The following is a 16,962-nucleotide window of genomic DNA, read 5'->3' as shown; positions in this document are numbered from 1 at the left end:
ATTTTTTTGGAAATATACACAGATCAGATCCTGTATCGAGTAAAAACTGTACCTTGCTATTTTTATCCGTGATGAAAAGACGGCGACTAGTATAACTGCAATCAGATGTCGCCATCACTGATTGCCGTCTTGATTTCCCGAAGAGGACCAGGAACACGGTTCTATGCATTTTTTAGCCTTCGGTCCAAAACGATAATGATACCAACAGAAAGGCCGTGCTCTAGATGAAGATGATGCTCTAGAACCCGAGTTCGAGCGAGTTCGCGAGAAGTCCCTTCTTGACTGATGCTGGGTGGAAAGAGCGGCTACCTGACTGCTAAGAGTTTGCAGTTGAGAGGTAATTTCGGCTAAATCAAACGCTTGAGAAGGCATTTTAACAGCACTTACAGTGATTGGGGACACTTCAATGATTTTATCTGCAATTTCTGCAATTTTGTCCAGGGGCAATTCAGCTTGGGTGGCTAAAATGGCTTGTATATTGAAAGGTAAACGATGTAACCAAAGTTCTCGCAAAATTGTGTCATCTGAAAGAGTTTTACCTGCCAGAGATCTCAGATGACGAAGGAACTGCGTTGGCTTGCGGTCTCCTATTTCCTCCCCCGAAATGAGTTGCCTAACTTGCTGAGCTTCCGAAATTGAAAACCGACTTATCATTTCTCTCTTGATCCAATCATAACGCTGGCCTTTAGGTGGAGGGTTTGTGACGAGGTCTTCAACCTCATTCGCTAGTCTGGAGTCAATCTGGGCTACAACATAATTATATTTAGTCTCATCGGCAGAAATCTGAGATAAAGCAAATTGCGCCTCTATATGAGCAAACCAAGCTGCGGGACGGTCTATCCAAAATGGGGCCAATTTTGGGCTGATTGCTAATGATTTGGGGACATCGCTTACTTGCGGTGAAACTGCAGATGGTTGCGCGGAAAGCCTATTTTGTAAATCCGCATTTTGTTGCAGCAGTGCGTTATTCTGAACTAAAAGTTCTTCCAAACGATCTTGTAATACCTTAAATTCTGCCATATTTCAAACCTAGTTAGATTACTCTTAAAAATAAAATTATATAATTTATGAGAAAATAATGAAATTAATTAAAGCAAAGAAAAAAAAACTTTTTTTTGTGCAATAACAAAACGCAGAATTTTGAATAGCAAGAACAAAACTCTTTGAAAAAAATAAAAACTTTAAAAAGTTACAGACAATAGACAATGTAAACACACACACAGCTGTTCAGTTGTAGGGACAATGGCGGCAAAACAAAAACAGACCACTATGCCGTAGTGTACACATTAATGAACTACAAAAACTATTTAATACGTATGATACTACTTGCGTGTCCTTTTCACTGTATGATCCTCATAACAGAAGTCCTAAATCTTGCTTCATTACGTAGTCTGATTGATTTTAACTCTTGAAACACTGGATATGGGTTTGGTTACTTGTATTACTCGCACAGCCAAAACCCGTCCATTTCATTCAGCCGATGTTGAAGATGAATTAATCAACTTGTGGTGTTTTAATTTCGTAGCATGATGTATTTACAGTGCTGATTGCAATAGTAATTCGAAGCACTCGTTTCGTGGTCGGACGCGTCGGGGTCACCAATTTGGTGCCGGTTGATGGGCACCATAAAACATCTTGTATCAGTGACTTCTGTAGAGATTCTACGAAAATATAACTCGCACTAAGTTTGATAACGAAGTTTATTTATAAGCTTAGACACAGATACATTTTTACTTGCACAATTATTTATAATTGGCGGGCGAGTTTTATAGTACGAAGTGTCATCTAGCGGCAGCCTCACCAGACCGTTTTTTATGTTGGTAAGCGAAAGCAGTGTTGCCAACCACACGATGACATTTCGCTACAGGTGACATGGTCGTTGGACCCATGTTTTATTTATAAGCTCGATAATCTGTGGGAAGGAAAGTGTCAAGTTGGCTGAGTTGTCAAAATGTTGGCATGAGTTCCATCTGTTTTATTTTGCTGAAATCTATTTTCATAACATAAATTCCGTATAAATTGGTAATTAAGTGAGTTTCTTTGTATAATTTATGTATGAGGTTCTTGAATACATACGTACTTATAGTATTGTGCTTCTGTAGTGCTTAATATCCAAACAATCGCATTTTGTTTTTAAGGACTTAACTCCTGTCCTAGGGTATTTCGATTAGTCCGCACTTTTGGAGTTTTTGAACCTTTCCTGCCTTACTTTATCAACACAGTTTAACAATCATCCTTTATTGATATATTAAGTATGATTTTAGGAGGTGGCACTATAACAGAAAGTGATGTGATGACATAATGTGTAATTGTTATTGAGCATTGCAAAGGAACGTATCTCTTAAACTATGGATACTATGCTCGATTCGCCGGTGAAGACGAGCCCTTCGGGGGAGGCCGAGGGATATGTGGAAAGTGAGACAGATTACTCCAGCATCAGGGGCAAGGTATGACTATCATTGCACATCTACTGGAGTATTCTTAGTTTCATCTCTCTATACTTTTTCATATTTATTATTGTTTATAGTGTTTGCATTCATCAAAAACTTAGTAAGTTAACATTGTTTTATGCTGACATTTGATGTTCTCTTTGTTCTTGTTTTATTCTAGACACATTATTTTAATTTTGTATGTTAAATAAAACATGACTGTCTGTTTATGAACATTTGCACCCAGTTGCATCATGCAACAGGATTTATGGTATTTGTTATCAGTACTTACATTACTACAATAAGTGCTAATTGTGTGTGATTATAGTTTTTTTTCTATTCTAAGTATTTGGATTCTAAATTTTGTAAAAAAAAATCAATCAAATGTGATGTAATAAATAATATTAGATGCAACTGTGACACATTATGGTGTAACATAGCAATTATTAGTAATCCTTATCTTTAAAAACAAAAAGAACATCTTTTTTATTGTGCCTATATCATTTTCATTTCACCAATTATTATAATACATCAAATTAAAGTCTTCTTAAGAAGAGAAGTAGTTTACTGCAATATTCATAATATTAGACTTTAAGTGATGTAAAATTAAGGGCTATTGCATAACTTGCAGATGATCCTGGTCAGCCCCACTGCCGATGAATATGAACTATTAAGGAAACAGCTTCTGGAAAGGTTAGAAGCTGGAAATGGAGAAATTATATATGATATTGGACTAGGGGAAGGTAAATGGCTTTATCTTATAGCTTGTAATTTGTCCATTAATATTAATTTATGTTATTTATTTATTTATTAGCTGCTGCTATTGCACCACTCAAAAGAATTAGTAGATCAATAGCATTAAGTGTGCAGTTATAAGTGGTTTTGCGAACCAACTACAACTTTAAATTAATATCTTTTTGGAATGGTAAAAATAAAGGTTGTTTTATTTTGTTGATACATAGTTGAATTGAAAAAAAACTTTTTAAGATAAGTTTAAAAACTTTTTATTCATTCATTCAACAACATTGTTAACTTTATCTGCTTAATGTTTTCTTGCTACACACCACTTTAATTGATAGTTGATTGCAATATTTTAAAGATAATTTGTATTATCTTATAATATTTTTATCTCTTGATAATAATTTCTTTGAAAAGACATGCTCAACTGACTCATACATTGCAGCACACAATTTTAAATAATACGTAACTGTCATGTAAAATTACAAATAACTTGATATTCAAATTCAAAACGTTTATTTGCCAAAAACACAGTAATACAGGGTGACAATATTAAATAGGATCATGTGTTTATAATATACCATAGATAGAGGATAGCCAAATAATCCAGTAATGTGGAATCCCAACTAATATTATAAATGCGAAAGTAACTCTGTCTGTCTGTCTGTCTGTTACGCTTTCCCGCTTAAACCTCGCAACCGATTTTGATGAAATTTGGCATAGAGATAGTTTGAGTCCCGGGAAAGAACATAGGATAGTTTTTATCCCGGTTTTTGAAACAGGGACGCGCGCGATAAAGTTTTTCTGTGACAGACAAAATTCCACGCGGGCGTAGCCGCGGGCGGAAAGCTAGTAAAATATATCCTAATGTAGCTGTTTAGGATTGAAATGAAAATGAAATGAAAATACTTTTATTAAATAAACATTTTACAATTACAAGATATGTGCCGCTCTCGTATAAGGTTAACCTGTGTAACGAGACTCAGGCTCCTCCTCAAAAAAATATAGACTAAATTAGTTTGAAATATGTATATAAAAAGTATGTATTTCCGTTTAGGCCGGCTTTTTGTATTTGCCGACGTAGTACATACCTTTAAGAATTCCATATCATATAGATAAGCAATGAAAATCATCGACCTGAAAGTATCGTTCGCACATATGTCTTTCCCGCCAATGTCTATTGCGTATACCTGTCTTTGCGCAAGCGTCTTTTCACGCAAAAGTCCAATCGTAAACGTCGAGTCATTTTGTCACCTTCGTTCGCGGTGGCATCTCGTTTTGCGTGAGAGAGATAGCTACATTCAAAATTTTGGATAACGTTTTCCGGAGTAACCCCGCGGAATCGATGTGTCCTGTCCACGGATTGTCATTTTGATATGTTCCCCAACTAGATGGGCGAGGGCTGACAGAAGACGAATACAGCGCTTCAGTGGCGACGCTGCAGTCGCTGGTGAGCGGCGAGCGCGTGTCGTGCGTGGAGCTGCGCCGCTGGGAGTGCGGCAGCGGGCTCACCGGCCAGTACCTGCTGCGCGCCGAGCTGGAGCACACGGACTTCATGGAGATCAGGTGGGACGGAGCTCGACTGCAGCGCGTCGGTGGCCACGCTGCAGTCGCTGGTGCCCGGCCAGTACCTGCTGCGCGCCGAGCTGGAGCACACGGACTTCATGGAGATCAGGTGGGACGGAGCTCGACTGCAGCGCGTCGGTGGCCACGCTGCAGTCGCTGGTGCCCGGCCAGTACCTGCTGCGCGCCGAGCTGGAGCACACGGACTTCATGGAGATCAGGTGGGACGGAGCTCGACTGCAGCGCGTCGGTGGCCACGCTGCAGTCGCTGGTGCCCGGCCAGTACCTGCTGCGCGCCGAGCTGGAGCACACGGACTTCATGGAGATCAGGTGGGACGGAGCTCGACTGCAGCGCGTCGGTGGCCACGCTGCAGTCGCTGGTGCCCGGCCAGTACCTGCTGCGCGCCGAGCTGGAGCACACGGACTTCATGGAGATCAGGTGGGACGGAGCTCGACTGCAGCGCGTCGGTGGCCACGCTGCAGTCGCTGGTGCCCGGCCAGTACCTGCTGCGCGCCGAGCTGGAGCACACGGACTTCATGGAGATCAGGTGGGACGGAGCTCGACTGCAGCGCGTCGGTGGCCACGCTGCAGTCGCTGGTGCCCGGCCAGTACCTGCTGCGCGCCGAGCTGGAGCACACGGACTTCATGGAGATCAGGTGGGACGGAGCTCGACTGCAGCGCGTCGGTGGCCACGCTGCAGTCGCTGGTGCCCGGCCAGTACCTGCTGCGCGCCGAGCTGGAGCACACGGACTTCATGGAGATCAGGTGGGACGGAGCTCGACTGCAGCGCGTCGGTGGCCACGCTGCAGTCGCTGGTGCCCGGCCAGTACCTGCTGCGCGCCGAGCTGGAGCACACGGACTTCATGGAGATCAGGTGGGACACAGAGGAGTCCTCTGTCGCTAAGAGGACGAGTACGCGATAAGATCGTGTGCTCGTGGTCGTACTACTGAATATACATACTATCTGATGGACGAGACAACACAGGTGCTTGCTTCTTCATCCCCTTCCCCAATAAAAGTAAGGAAAAAAAGATATGTAAGTATAATGTTCAAAATAACCCGCGACGACGGACGCATAATATGTGTCAAAATTTTAGGCTGATATTGCATTCAAAAATGCTCATGCTGACAATTACACAATGGCGCTTAATTGCATATTGATTGCGTTGTCGATAACGGTCGTGATTTTAAAATTACGATAGTAATATTGAAAATAGTTTTCCTGATTACATGCTCATGCCTAACGACGATAACTGATATGAAGCTGTTGATATACCCTTAGCCGCTTCAGTGCACATATTGCTCACGCAATCGTAAGCGTCACTATGGTATGCTCGGCTGCGCACCAAAGGCTTAAAAAGAACTGATTGATATTGCCGATAAATAAACCTACATAGCAATAAAACAAATTAATGAAGTTGTGTGCAATTAGATTAGAAAAGTAAATAGCGCGTAATTCAAGCAGAACATAAAACAGTGTAATGTTGAACACACGTTTTAAGGCAAACACCATCGGATGCGTATGCGTTAGTTTACCATGAGATAGAGACCCTTGATATGTAAATACAGGTTTCAGAATCTCACACACCAGCTCCTGTCATTACTAAGTGCAGCCCGGTCTTAGGACCCTCGCCCACGGCGACTTTTTGTCGCGCGTATCGTAAACGAGCGACAGCATCGCTACTAACGCGCGTTAGTCGCATTTGCAACGCACTACAGAAGTGTGACTGCATCGCTACAAAAAATCGCCGTGGGCGAGGGCCCTTAAGCTTTGTTCCTTATTGTTGAAAAGTTATAATTTACAATACCCCTATTGTCTATTGTTGGTAATATATTATTGGTATTGGTAAGGCATTGTTGAAAAGGTATAATTTACAATGCCTCTTCTCTCCCCACAGAGTGGCGGTGGTGGGCAACGTAGACGCGGGCAAGTCGACTCTGCTGGGTGTGTTGACGCACGGCGAGCTTGACAACGGGCGCGGGTACGCTCGCCAGCGCCTCTTCCGCCACAAGCACGAGCTCGAGAGCGGCCGCACCAGCTCCGTCGGCAACGACATCCTCGGCTTCGACAGCATGGGTGAGCTGCTTATTTTGACAGCTTTTTAGGGTTTCGTAGCCAAATGGCAAAAAACGGAACCCTTGTAGATTCGTCATGTCTGTCTGTCCGTCCGTCTGTCCGTCCGTATGTCACAGCCATTTTTTTACGTAACTATAAGAGCTATACTGTTGAAACTTGGTAAGTAGATGTATTCTGTGAACCGCATTAAGATTTTGATGCAAAAATAAAAAAATAATAATAAATATTGGGGGCTCCCCATACTTAGAACTGAAACTCAAAAATTTTTTTTTCGTCAAACACATACGTGTGGGGTATCTATGGATAGGTCTTCAAAAATGATATCGAGGTTTCTAAAATACTTTTTTTCTAAACCGAATAGTTTGCGTGACAGACGCTTCCAAAGTGGAAAAAAGTTGGTCCCCTCCCTCTAACTTCTAAAATAATAAAATGAAAAATCTAAAAAAAACATATGATGTACATTATTTTATCCACGACGAGGAAGCTCTTGGCCTGTATCTCACCTGATGGTAAGTGATGATCAAGCCGAAGGTGGGAGCGAGCTTCACCCGGAATCCTCAGCCATGGAGGAACTGCCTATCTTACCTCTAACTGCCGGAACACAACAATGCTGTTAACATTGTTATGGCGACAGACTTAAGTAAGATGATGGTAGTAGCTAGCCAGACGGACTTAGAACAAATCCTACCACCAACCAAACCGAACAGAAAAATCTGCCCCCACTGGGAATCGAACCCGGGACCTCTGCGTCTAAAGCAGGTGGTCTTACCACTAGACCACAGAGGCGGTTAACAGCTACAGCAGGTTACAGCTATGAGTTCCCAGCTATGGTTAAAAGAAAGAAAAATAGTATTCCAGCAACTTCGACCGCCATCGGCTAGGAAGCGCGGTGATCCTTCGCGGCATTGAGCTGCCACTTTACCTCACACCACCGACGATACCCCGTGCGAATCAAGTTTATTTCATCAACCAACCTGTGGACGGCGTAAATTGCAACCCCTTTTCTTATACATTAAACTTTTCTTCATGTCATCGTTGATTGAGAAAAAAATTGCAACTACACAACATATTATTCTTTAGAATAGAAGCCAGGTTCAATAGAAAAGGTCAACTGCCTGAAATCTGACTATAACTACAACTTTATGAATGCCGACCGACTGCTCTAACCGCTGAGTCGTTAAACACTGTCTCAATAGGCTAGATAACAATCGTCCCGCTTGCGTAGATTTTCTACTTAGAAGTGACGTCATACGATACAGTACTATGGTGCGTCCACACTGGGTGAACACGCTCGCGCGGCAAACTCGACATCTTGCTCACTCAAGAGCAGGGTGAGCAGGATATCGAGCTTGCCGCGCGAGCACATTCGCCCAGTGTGGACGCACCATTAGAACCCAAATTACCATTATCAATGTTGTCCAGGTAACGTGGTGAACAAGCCGGACCACGGTACGCTGGACTGGGTGAAGATCTGCGAGAAGTCGTCGAAGGTGATCACGTTCATCGACCTGGCGGGCCACGAGCGCTACCTCAAGACTACCGTTTTCGGCATGACGGGACACGCGCCTGACTTCGGGATGCTTATGGTGAGTCTGATGATTGGAAGAGCGGGATAAATAGGTGCGGTAGAGCAGGACAGACTAGGTGCTAGGAGTAGACTTAAAAAAAAGTGGCGAACAAGTCCAATCATAGCACCCTGGACTGGGGGAAGATCTGCGAGAAGTCGTCGAAGGTGATCACGTTCATCGACCTGGCGGGCCACGAGCGCTACCTCAAGACTACCGTCTTCGGCATGACGGGACACGCGCCAGATTTCGGGATGCTTATGGTGAGCCTGATGACGTGGAATACGTCGTGTGGTAAATAGGTGTTACCTGCCCTGGTAGATTGTGTATGCTCGAGGTAGATCCTAAAGAGAAATAATATGGTTATATTGCAGTTTTTGTAAATAAACCGAGCGAGACAACAGCACATTGAGCCAAAAGATCTAACTTTGTTGATCTGGCTGTTTGTTATTTTTTAGGCTGTGCCAACAGAAAGCTTTCGCGCATGAGCGCTGAGATGTGATTGATGATGATTGATGTTTATTGTTGATGTAACTAGATTTTTTTAATGACTTCACATTTGAAAATAAAATATAAATATGTGACAAAAGTTGTTCTTCCACCTTGTAGTAAACACCTAAGGCTGAGTTGCACCACTTAACTTTGACCGTAACTATAACGATAACCGGTGTTTTTTGTATGGAGTTTGTCAGATTTTTGACGTTTGTCAAAGTTTAAAGTATGATTGGTGCAACCCAGCCTAAGCGTATCGTTTAACAAGTCCGTGACAATGGAATTTTTTAAATAAAAAAAATTTGAACAAAACGAAGTAAAGATTGTTGATTAACTGATTCTGACGAGTCTCACCGTTATTTAATTTTGACTTTGCAATAGCAAAACCCGTAAATGTAAAATAAATCTATATCGTGAATCGTGTTAGATAAATGTAAAAGCTATGTAACTGTAAAGATTGATCAAACTTGTCTAGTAGTTAATGCGTGATAGAATTACAAACAGCTATTCATTTACAAACTTTCGCTTTTACTTATTTACTTACCTAACAATATTTTTAAGAAAACATGAATACCTACCTACTAGGTAAATGCAAATGTAGGTGCTGTATCGAATTCTTGTTACAAATAATTAGTGAGCTTTAGACTTAGTTTATTACTTAGTAAGTACTTNCAAATTTTATCAGTTATTTTCATTGATAATGGAGAAAACACTTATAATTTAATCATGACTATACACCATTAGTTGAATATTAAATAACTTGCAAAAAAAATTTAACCTCTAAGCAAGTAATTCCTTAGTAAAATTGTTAAAGTCTTTACCTGTTTGAGTAACATTTTCACCCGTCTTGACAAAATCCGCCATAACTGTTTTTTTAGTGTTTCCTATTGTAAATTTTAAATCTACTGTACATTGATCTCGGAGCCATCTACTTAGTAGGTAAATTTAAATCTAACTAGAGTGATTCAAAGTCAGCACCTGACAATATTATTCTTAAAGCGGGCAATCACTACCAGTGGGCAATCACTCTCTGGTTTACCCTACCTATTAGGTAAATGCAAATGTAGGTGCTCTATCGAATTCTTGTTACAAAGAATTAGTGAGCTTTAGACTTAGTTTATTACTTAGTAAGTACTTAGGTAGCTTTCTTTGGATTGACATTTTCTAATACCTGTGGGATATTCTTGAGTGGATTTGGGAAGTACTTGTCTCTCAAACTGAAGTTGGACGTAGACACTGGACCGAGTTTAAAAATAGGACCAGAGACGACTATAACTTGTAAAAGTCTTGCTTTAGACTAGGATATTATGGTCACCAACCCCTACTCTTCCCGCGGGTGTCGTAAGAGGCGACTTAGGGACTACATATCAAACAGAGAATGGGCAGCAGCGCTCTCTGAAAAACATCAATCTTTTAAACTGCGATCTCCAACCCGCCTGCCAAGCGTGGAGATTATGGCAAAACCCTCCACTATAGTGGAGGAGGCTCATAGTCCAGCAGTGGACTGTAAAGGGCTGTTGATGATTATGGCCTTANATCCTTAGTTAATATTTTCTGCTCCAAAAGCTTTCAAATAACATTTCCTACTTTTAATTATTACGAAGAGCCATCCAATTATATTTGGAAAGTCAAATTTTATAACAATGCATTTTAAGTAACGCACTCGTATTCTGTAAATTCCTTTGTTTCTATGATACAACCTTGGAATTAAGCACGTCGTGTATTCTAACGCTGCGTTATTAAATCCAGGTGGATCATAATGAGGGTTAAGCGCGAATCCTCGCCTCGCAGTGGCGCGAATTTAAGCAGCATATCTGCATAATATATTAGGACTGAGTTCCAGCAAAGAACGCGAGGCAGCTACAGTGCTAAGATGATTAGAAAGCCTGTGCAGCATAGTATGTCTTTGAACGAAAGTTCGTAGAATCTTTGCGTTGAGTGAATAATTCAGTATGGAATACTGTCGTTGAGACTTTGAGCATCCTACACATAGGTCTCTTTGTAAACAGATTCCGTTAGCGCCGTTTGTATAAAGATCTCGCTTAACTAAACCCTTTTTTGTCCAAAGCTCAGTTCGGGTCACTTGTGATACTAGGAAAACATAGTAATCCTATTTGTAGCTTAAGTATTTCCAGGCGCACTGCTTAACAATGTGAGCGCTAGTGGAATCTCAGACTAAAAGGGCTTATACAGACTGTTTAAATTGCTCAATTTGATTCTGACGTCATCATGGGTTTAAAGTAACGTTAATATTCAGAATATGTATAGGCACCAGATGAGTCATCACCGCCACGAAGAATATTTCTTGTGGGCATTATCCGAATCCTACACAACCTAGAGCAGACAAACGGACCATTACTTCGTCATCGCTCGAGGCAGGCAAGATTGTCCTATTCTAGCTTTCTGTGTATGGTACGCTATGTGTGTATAATCTTGCTATCACTTAAAACCAGCTCAGAACACAATGGCCTAGTTAGGCCTCTAAAGGACGAGTGACAAGACACGCATTAGGCAAGTACAGGATAAACCCTAAATCTACACTTAACCTAAATATACAGTTGACACAAAATGAGAATGTAATTAGTACCTACATCCTTTTTAACGTTATATTATTGGAGTAAAGTTTAAAATCCATTAAAAATAGATGTGCAAATTATAGGTATGATATTTAAATTAATGAATTCGAAGACCGATTTTAGGCGTCAACCCTCGACGCGTTAGAAGTTGCGGAGGGATTAATATTTGTCTAATTGACGAATTTGCGTAAGCAACGAGAGTGGTTCACATATACTAACTAAATATTACGTTTAGACTGAATATTCATAAACCTAACACAATTTTCAATAACTATAAGATAAGATAAGATAAATTTATTGAATAAAGACTTAGCCTAAATACAAGAAACTTAAATGGGGCTATGAAATTATTTGGTTAGTAACAATATTTTAATTAAGGTAGTATACCTAAACTAAGCAAAAATGTTTGCCTGTGTTTTAGGTATCCATACTTATTATGTAAGTTAGTGCTTATTAAACAGATATTATAAATAATTACACCAAAACAATGTTGATAAAGGTAAAGGTTGACAATTTTGTTACATAAATAAAATTTTGCTGTGTTGTCAATGTGTGTACCATCCTAGATTGCATCTCATTTGGTGTGATTGCAGTCAAATTCAGGCTTTGTTTTGCATAAAATATGTGACTGTATCATACCGTCAAACAGCCGTTTTATACCGTATCCATTCCCTCGCAGATCGGCGCGAACGCGGGCATAGTGGGCATGACGAAGGAGCACCTGGGCCTCGCGCTGGCGCTGTCGGTGCCGGTGTTCGTGGTGGTGACGAAGGTCGACATGTGCCCGCCCAACGTGCTGCAGGACAACCTCAAGCTGCTGGTGCGCGTGCTCAAGTCCTCCGGCTGCCGCAAGGTGCCCGTCATGGTCAAGAACAAGGACGACGTCATCGTCAGCGCCACCAACTTCGTGTCGCAGAGGTCAGTGCGAGCGACGCGGCTCATACTAACTTAACGAAAGTGAAGCAGGACTACCTCAAGCTGCTGGTGCGCGTGCTCAAGTCCTCCGGCTGCCGCAAGGTGCCCGTCATGGTCAAGAACAAGGACGACGTCATCGTCAGCGCCACCAACTTCGTGTCGCAGAGGTCAGTGCGAGCGACGCGGCTCATACTAACTTAACGAAAGTGAAGCAGGACTACCTTAAGCTGCTGGTGCGCGTGCTCAATTTGATACGAATGCATGTTCTTTGTCAGTCGCCGGATCCTAAGCAGCAACGTTCGGTAGCTGCTCAGACTGGCAAAGCGACGATGCCGCGATGTTCGAAAGACGATAGTGTGATAGATACCCTATGAAGATGGGAGGACCCCCCCATCTTCATCTTCTTAGATTAAGTTAGTAGGTACATACAGTTAAAGTCTGTTCGCCGAGAGTTGATAAATATTATGAAATGTCTTGCAATAGCGACTGTCGCTTAATTATCGCATTCTGTATGGCGGGCGTCGTTTGTCACAACGCGCACTGAGTACCATGGTACGAGCCACGCAGCTGTCGTCAAAGTTTGGTATTTTTAGAACATTCTTATAAATGGTAGTCCAAAATTAAATTGTAACCGAGCCGAGAATCCAGGCCAAAAAAAAGGCCAGGTCAAATAATCTACCAACTTTTTCATTATATCGACAAAAATAATTAGCGGGCTGCAATTTATAATGAGTTTAGAACCTCTGATATTTTTTTTATCAACTCTCGGCGAACAGACTTTAAGACTTTAAGTTAGGTTAAGTTAGTAGTTACATCATATGTAACCTTGTTGGTGATTATAAAATAAACAACCAGGAGATTTTCTTTGTTTTTTTTTATTATACAGAACTTGTCGTTCGCAGGCTATGCCCCATCTTCCAAGTGTCTAACGTGACGGGCGAGAACCTGGAACTTTTGACGATGTTCCTGAACCTGCTGAAGACGCGGATGCCGGCGCACGACGACAAGCCCGCCGAGTTCCAGATCGACGACACCTACTCCGTGCCGGTACGTAACTGACGCATTATTAAACCATTTTTTTCCGTCGGGATTGCTTTGCGCATACCCACTGGCCGATGGAGACGGTCAGCTGGTTATGTAGGACTGTCTCCGCCAGGACGGTAGGGCCTATCTAGTAACACCCGACGATGTTTTTCGAGGCCGTAGAAACGGAGCCGCGAACGCATTATTAAACCATACTTGACTTAACATCTTCCTATTTTCTTCTGATCAATGACATTACCCTGAAATAAATTTTGCCTTCACTGGCTGGGTTGTTACTGCTGTAGCTCTTGACTGCACTTTGGTGGGTAATACTTAAAAAACGATACTGGGTTTACACTTTCTATCAAAATTTTGATTGGTTTACCATTATCTCCGTAGCTCAATGGCCAGATAATGTAGCTCAGTAGCCAGATTAGATAGCTCAGTGGTCAAATACTTCTTTCAAGTTCCACCTGAGGCCGTCTGATTAATTTCTTTTGCACATAAGGCAACACCTTAATATAATTTATTTATAAGGAAACTATGAATGTATGGTGTATGTTTTGTTGGTTGTCCTTAAATAAATAAAAAATTTAATTCAAGTAATTATAAACTGGATCTAACCAACTTCATAACTGTACAAATTAAATTAGCAAGGACCTTTTCACATCAATTTTGTTTGTCTACAGGGTGTGGGTACAGTGGTATCAGGCACGACACTAGCGGGCGTGATCCGGCTGAACGACACGCTGCTGCTGGGCCCCGACCCGCTGGGCCGCTTCCAGCCGATCACCGTCAAGAGCATCCACCGCAAACGCATGGCCGTGCCCGAGGTGCGCGGCGGACAGACGGCTAGCTTCGCGCTCAAGAAGGCAAGTCCCAGTATACAATCATGAAACATTTTTATCGACATAATGAGGCTTGTTCGATGCGTCTTAGGCCCATCTACCTCCGGTGTGACGTGCTAATTTTATGCCAGTCTGTGCCCTGTATTACATAAGTATGTGGCAGTGGACGGAGCACACAGCTCTGTAGCCACCTAGGGCTAAAAATTTAACACACAACGCAGATAGCGGCAGCGGGCAGTATTGAAGTGCGCCGGCGATCGGTGACGTCACCGTGACCGACTCGCATAAGTCCCTGTCTCGCACTGAAGCAAAACGATGAGTACGCACTGTAGCTCGAAATAACATGTGGCTCGGTAGACAGGATGAGTTTGGTTGAGGTTGTCGGAAGCGTAGCGCAGGTCGTTGCAGAAATTCTTGGAGAAGACCTTTGATCAGAGGGCTTAAGCCTTGGGCAGACAAAACGCAGGGCAGTAGCAGCGCAGTTTGAATGCGGGCCCGCGCAAGTTGTAATACAAGCCGAACGACAAACGAGGCGGCGCTGGTGCGGGACAGAAGATTTTGACAACCGCCCGCGTTGCAACTGCTTTGAAACTGCGCTGCTTTCAGTGTTACTCAGCCGCGCTGCAACTGACCCGCACTGCTTCTGACCCGCGTTTGGTCTGTGGAAGCCTTTAGTGTGAGTTTACATCAAACGTCGTCACTAGCGCGCGCGTTAAAAAATATATGAAGAATTTAGTTCTTGAAAGTTTCCGCTAGGGGCGCTGTACAATCCGTCATACATTTAATGTCACTTTTTTACGCAGTCGACAACGTATGCGTTTTACGTAAACACACTACGCCCCCTGAAGTGAATGATATGCGGCAGTGTGCCAGCATATACGTCATCCTCCGATCAATAAAGCGTTGAACAGTTTTTATTTTGACGCACGTAACTACGTACAGTACCCGGCAATAAATATTGCATATCGACCTTTGGAAAGAGAATCGGTTAATTTCGGCTCGTAGAGCGTTATCTCTGTCGCACACTACCAATACGATTGACAAAACGTCATTGACAAAACATTATTCAATGAAATTATTGTCCGAACTCTTAGTATTTCTCTTCTACAAATACTTTAACACATTGTAAACAGCTTTTCTTTCACGACTATCAAAAGTTTTTAGCAATTTAATTCACAAAATCAATTGCACACATTTAAAATAAAGTTTGTTTACACTTTGACAAAACGTCATTGTCAGTCATTTTTCAAGTGCGACAGTGATAACGCTCTACGAAACCGAAATAAGCCGATTGTCTCTTTCTAAAGGTCGATGTGCAATATTTATCGCCGGGTATTGTAACACGTGCACGCACGTAAAACGTGTTGTGTAATGAAGTCTCCGGTTGCAGATAAAGCGGTCGCAGATCCGTAAAGGCATGGTGATGGTGTCGCCGGCGCTGAACCCGCAGGCGTGCTGGCAGTTCGAGGGCGAGATCCTCGTGCTGCACCACCCCACCACCATCTCCTCGCGCTACCAGGCCATGGGTGAGTGTGTGTGTAGTCCTACTGCTTAGTCCTACCTGGCACTGCCACGGTTTTCAAAACAAGATTAATGTCTTAATTTAGCTCTGAAGCTCCTATTTGGAACTTGTACAACTTTTGATTTGACACCTCAAATAGATAATTATATCTGGCAGAGAAATTCATTGGTCATTTTAGATAATTATACTACGAGTATACTCATATGGTAAGACTTGATTAAAATTACCCATTTGTTTGCTTACGATCGCAGAGTTGATGACGTAAATAAATTCGTCAACCCTTTATTTGTGTATTTTGCGCTTTTCAATAAATAAATGTATCCTTATCTGTATCTCTGACATAAGAAAAAATACGAGTTAAGGGTGATTAGGTGTTTGAAACAATCCCGCGTGACGTGCGTGAGCAAATTCTTACGTTAAAAATTTTCTCACGCACGTCTTCAGTAGGGTGCTAAACATTTACTGGGTTGAGTGTTGACGACGATTTCTGTTTGCAGTCCACTGCGGCAGCATCCGGCAGACGGCGTCGATCCTGTCGATGTCGCGCGACTGCCTGCGCACGGGCGACAAGGCGCTGGTCCGCTTCCGCTTCATCAAGCACCCCGAGTACCTCAGGCGAGGGCAGCGCATGGTATGTGTTGTATACACTAGAATCTCGATTATCCGGATATCCGAACTCATTCTTCACGATTTGTAATTACCGATTTGAGGTCTGGACCCATAAAAACGGAAGGCGCCGCGACCGTAACACAGTACGGACGTCGTTTAGTTCATTTTTAAAAGAAGTGGATTAATCCAATGGTCTAAAATTTAGATTTTTAGACTCTAAATGATGTATTGAAAACCCTTTCTATTGTAAAAAGTTAATTATTGTTTGATTTTACTTTGAAATCGATTATCCGGAACACCCCTGGTTTTAATTGATCCGGATAATCGGGATTCTACTGTATTACAATTACAACCCGGTCGAGTTAACTGTGCACCTGGCAGCCGTGACGTCATATCCACGCTCTGGTACGGACGGGGTATGCGGGTAAGTGAGAGGCAGTAACTCGATCGGTTTGTATATGATTCGTGATGTGTGGATGCAGATACGAGGGCGGCACTGAAAATTTCGGGAATCAAGGAAGTGAAACAACATTACTATTTAAAAATGTATTTATTGCTTTTTAAAGTATTCTCCGCGAAATTTGACACATTTTTTCCATACACG

The 16,962-nt window shown here is 42.3% G+C and overlaps 1 protein-coding gene and 1 non-coding gene across 4 annotated transcripts in view; one reads left to right on the top strand and one right to left on the bottom strand.

Moving 5' to 3' along the window:
- Nucleotides 1-1,918: 1,918 nt before the first annotated feature.
- Nucleotides 1,919-16,962, top strand: part of GTPBP1 (GTP-binding protein 1) — an 18,739-nt gene continuing 3,695 nt past the window's right edge. Inside the window, exons 1-11 of one of the 3 annotated variants that reach the window (XM_028322268.1) lie at nt 1,919-2,030; nt 2,265-2,447; nt 3,061-3,172; nt 4,559-4,733; nt 6,630-6,808; nt 8,231-8,394; nt 12,121-12,359; nt 13,259-13,403; nt 14,069-14,251; nt 15,618-15,753; nt 16,247-16,380. In XM_028322268.1, coding sequence (XP_028178069.1) covers nt 2,349-2,447; nt 3,061-3,172; nt 4,559-4,733; nt 6,630-6,808; nt 8,231-8,394; nt 12,121-12,359; nt 13,259-13,403; nt 14,069-14,251; nt 15,618-15,753; nt 16,247-16,380 — 1,566 coding nt within the window. In that variant the 5' untranslated portion in view covers nt 1,919-2,030; nt 2,265-2,348. Of the gene's footprint in view, nt 2,031-2,059; nt 2,159-2,264; nt 2,448-3,060; nt 3,173-4,558; nt 4,734-6,629; nt 6,809-8,230; nt 8,395-12,120; nt 12,360-13,258; nt 13,404-14,068; nt 14,252-15,617; nt 15,754-16,246; nt 16,381-16,962 lie in introns of those variants that run through there. The other 2 variants (XM_028322269.1, XM_028322271.1) reach the window with 2 other exon arrangements.
- On the bottom strand, nt 7,523-7,594 carry TRNAL-UAG (transfer RNA leucine (anticodon UAG)). The gene has a single exon. It is a non-coding gene; the product is annotated as a tRNA-Leu (tRNA).

This window comes from Ostrinia furnacalis, unplaced genomic scaffold (assembly GCF_004193835.3).
Source record: "Ostrinia furnacalis isolate ACB-3 unplaced genomic scaffold, ASM419383v2 OfSCF7606, whole genome shotgun sequence".
Classification (NCBI taxonomy): Eukaryota; Metazoa; Arthropoda; class Insecta; order Lepidoptera; family Crambidae; genus Ostrinia; species Ostrinia furnacalis.
The sequence above is the reverse complement of the archived record's forward strand: the minus strand, read 5'-3'. Positions and strand labels throughout refer to the sequence as shown.